This window comes from Bidens hawaiensis, unplaced genomic scaffold (genome assembly GCF_021521415.1).
Source record: "Bidens hawaiensis isolate Kalapana, Puna unplaced genomic scaffold, B.hawaiensis_p1.1 tig00000296_1, whole genome shotgun sequence".
Classification (NCBI taxonomy): domain Eukaryota; kingdom Viridiplantae; phylum Streptophyta; class Magnoliopsida; order Asterales; family Asteraceae; genus Bidens; species Bidens hawaiensis.
Genome location: NW_027491024.1, coordinates 3,073,404 through 3,076,827, shown reverse-complemented (window position 1 = coordinate 3,076,827; position 3,424 = coordinate 3,073,404). Strand labels below are relative to the sequence as shown.

The window sequence follows — 3,424 nt, the reverse complement described above, 5'->3', positions numbered from 1 at the left end:
TCAAGTAGTACCTAAGAAGGGAGGAATGACGGTCGTAATGAATGAGAAGGACGAACTAATACCAATGAGGACCGTAACAGGCTGACGAGTTTGCATTGATTACCGGAAGCTTAATGACGCCACAAGAAAAGATCATTTTCCACTTCCTTTCATCGTCTTTTTTTTCTTATGACACGAGAATTCAATCCGGATTCTTGGATTTTGACCACAAAATAGAAATCCGCGTTTGAGTTCGGATGGGGGTTTGAATTCAAGTTAATAACCAACTCAATTCTATTTCGTCCTTTGTTCCCCGAAAGAAACCTCCCGGCAAGGCCTAGGAAAGCCCTCATCTCTTTTTCGTGGTCATCGAGCTCGTCGGAGAAATATACCCTCCCTTATTCATCGCTCTTATCGGCTAACGATCATTAGGCGAAGCGGTTGAATCATCGCCGTTCTTAACCGAACTAAGCATGCCTTTACGCGTGTGCCCGCAGTTTATTACGGAGAATTGGTTGTTGATTGCGGAGAATCAGTTATTGGCAATTCATTTCTCCCCTAACATGTACTCAATCTCACTTCCACTTGCCTGAATCGGTACCCTTTGATATATGGAAGCGTGAGTTGATGCTTATTATCTTACTTGTGCTTTAGATTTGATTGAATGAAGGTGGACGAAGCATTGGGTTTCGATAATTAGCAGACCTCAGACATAAAATGAACAGGGATTCGATAAACGAAAGTATGTATACCGTAGGGGACAAGGTGCATGGTCCTACTATTAACCCTGTTGTCACCTTACTTGTTGGATCCTGGTACAAACGATCTAGCCAAATTACCTGTACTCTAGAATAGTAGCCCCCCGTCATTATCAATGAATTCCCATTTTCCGCTGATGCAGGCAAAGGGATAAAAAACCTACTTTGTTTGTGAAACGTCAAGTCCCGCCTGCTTATGCGTACCTTCGTTAACTGCAAGGGTTGTCGTAGGCTCACTAAAATCTTTTTGAGTGCATGTTTCTCATATGATCGCCTGCCAATGTTTACTATGGGAAAACTCTTGCATAAGGTTGAATCTAAGGTGAGAATGACTTGCTTTCGCGCATTCTTTCCGGTTCTTTTATTCGTCGCTCTGATGATGCTGTTCTCTCTTCTCTGTCATGTACTAGGGGGAATCTCCTTTTTCATTTCTATTATGTTAAAAGTGGCAGGCTTCATAGCGGCGAAGGGCCTATCTAGCTGTTTGAAAAAAGGGGGGTGCTCCTCGGCTCTGGCCTCAGTGATAGGCTGTGCTTTTCGAGCGCTCGTCATCGCGGGGGTCGGAGCTAATATGATGAATCCGTCGGGTGGGGAAATAATCCCTTCCAATTCAGGTTCCGGGGGACCATCACACTCGAACTCCTGGACGGAAGATTCGTTCTCGATAGGAGTGTTGATAGAGCCATTTCCCGAAACATCAACGGAGGGCGCCTCAACCGCTTCTGCAGATGCAGGGCCGCCCCACGTTGTCCGAAATGCGAGCTTGGAGTCGTCAATGCGAAATCGCATTGTACGACTCGAGCAGGACAATAGCCCTTATCTACTAGATAAGGGCAAGGGGGCCTACTGGTCGGACATAAAAAGGGAGCTGGATCATGCCCCCTCTCAGGGGGAGTATAACCGGTTAGTCTCTTTTGAGAACAGGGACCTCCTGCTCCGAGAACTCAAGCATGAGGATTTACGCCTTTTTCAAAGAGTCTTGGAGCAGAATGCTCCCTTGGCCGACCAGGCCCCGTACAGCCCGCAAGAAGTTTTTCAAGACTTCTTGGACAAGCATGGCGACCAACTGGACCGGCTCCAGTTGGACGTATACCAGCGAGACCAGTTGGAACTAGAGTTTTTATCTCTGGTGAGGCAAGGGCTCAAAAGGGATGGCCCCGCCTATATCAGAGAACGCATTTTCTAAATGGAAAGCGTACTGACTCTGACTGCTATCTACGATGCGATCAGGGGGGAATAGCGCAAGGGCTTAAGTCATCGATTCAAATCCTATCTTTTTTTCGGTATGCCGCTCCGCGAGCAAGGATAAAATGATCAGATGCCCCTTTCGTTTACAACAACCTTAACCGCACAAGCCTGGGCTGGGCCTACCTCCATCCCTAGAGGAGCCGTATGAGGCGGAAGCTCCACGTACGGTTTTGAAGCCGAGCCTTTCCAGCAACGGGGCCTAGGGACCGATATGATATTGGTTTAGGTAGGGCGGCCGGCCTACTACGGGCACCTGTAGGGATTAGCGTGTGAGATCGCGATCCACAAACTGACGCATGGGACTCACCCTTTACATGGGAATAGAGAGGGGAAACATAGCATGTCACAAGAGCGAGGTGAGGTTTGGAACTCTACTGCGAGAGGGACGCCTCGCGAGCCGGGCCTTTAGAGATGAGGCCTTTTGGCGAAGCCAAGTCAATTTCGGGCCACCAAACCCTACAACTGATGAAAAGGCCCTATGGTATGGAGTAAAGGGAAGCGTGTACGTTGTCACACTCCCTGCCTTCCAAAGGTGCCTAGAGGACGGGCCAGACGCAGAAGAGCGACGACCCGGGAGCGGATTCCTCACCGGCGGGGGGGGGGGGGGGGCAGGAGACGGCCATCTCAAGGTACATCACGACCTACAGGCAACACCGGCGAGACCTGGGAAGGCAACCCGATTGGGAGTCAGAGGATCCATAGTACCTGCAGCCTCCCGGACTTCATCTTCATCATTTTTGAAAGCGGGGGGAAGGGATCTTTTTTCTGCAACGGAAAAAAAACGGAGCATATTTGACTCGGCACAACCTAACGATACATCCAATACCAATGATCTGTGCTTAGTGCTTGAGTGATTATCTGGAAAATGTTCTACTGTTTTCTTGACGGATTCTCCGGATATTTCCAAATTCCCATTGCTCCTGAGGATCAGGAGAAAACCACTTTTACATGTCCATACGGAACCTTCACCTACCGAAAAATGCCATTTGGACTATGTAATGCTCCAGCCACCTTCCAACGTTGCATGGTGGCCATCTTTCATGAAATGATCGAAAACTCTATGGAAGTCTTCATGGACGACTTCTCAGTTTTTGGAAATTCCTTCGATCATTGTTTAAACAATCTCGACAAAATGTTAAACATATGTGAAGAAGTAAATCTAGTGCTCAACTGAGAAAAATGGCACTTTATGGTGAAGGAAGGCATTGTTCTCGGTCACAATATTTCTCAAGCGGGACTAGAAGTTGATAGAGCCAAAATAGAAACCATATCCAAACTTCCACCGCCAACTTCAGTCAAAGCCATTAGAAGTTTTCTAGGTCACGCAGGCTTCTACCGCCGCTTCATAAAGGATTTTTCCAAACTTGCCAGACCTATGACCAAACTTCTGGAGAAAGACGCACCATTCATATTCTCTGAGGACTGTGTTGAATCATTCA

General features: G+C 47.6%; 1 protein-coding gene across 1 annotated transcript; it reads left to right on the top strand.

The window, feature by feature from the left end:
- Positions 1-1,026: 1,026 nt before the first annotated feature.
- LOC143620195 (putative mitochondrial protein AtMg01280) lies at positions 1,027-2,796 on the top strand. Its single transcript, XM_077091935.1, has one exon. It carries the CDS (start codon positions 1,027-1,029, stop codon positions 1,921-1,923), a length of 897 nt encoding a protein of 298 aa, XP_076948050.1. The 3' UTR covers positions 1,924-2,796.
- The last annotated feature ends 628 nt before the right edge of the window (positions 2,797-3,424 follow it).

Bases quoted from the DNA above. Each gene is read 5' to 3' on its own strand.
- LOC143620195 (XM_077091935.1), top strand. From the start codon at position 1,027: ATGGGAAAACTCTTGCATAAGGTTGAATCTAAGGTGAGAATGACTTGC.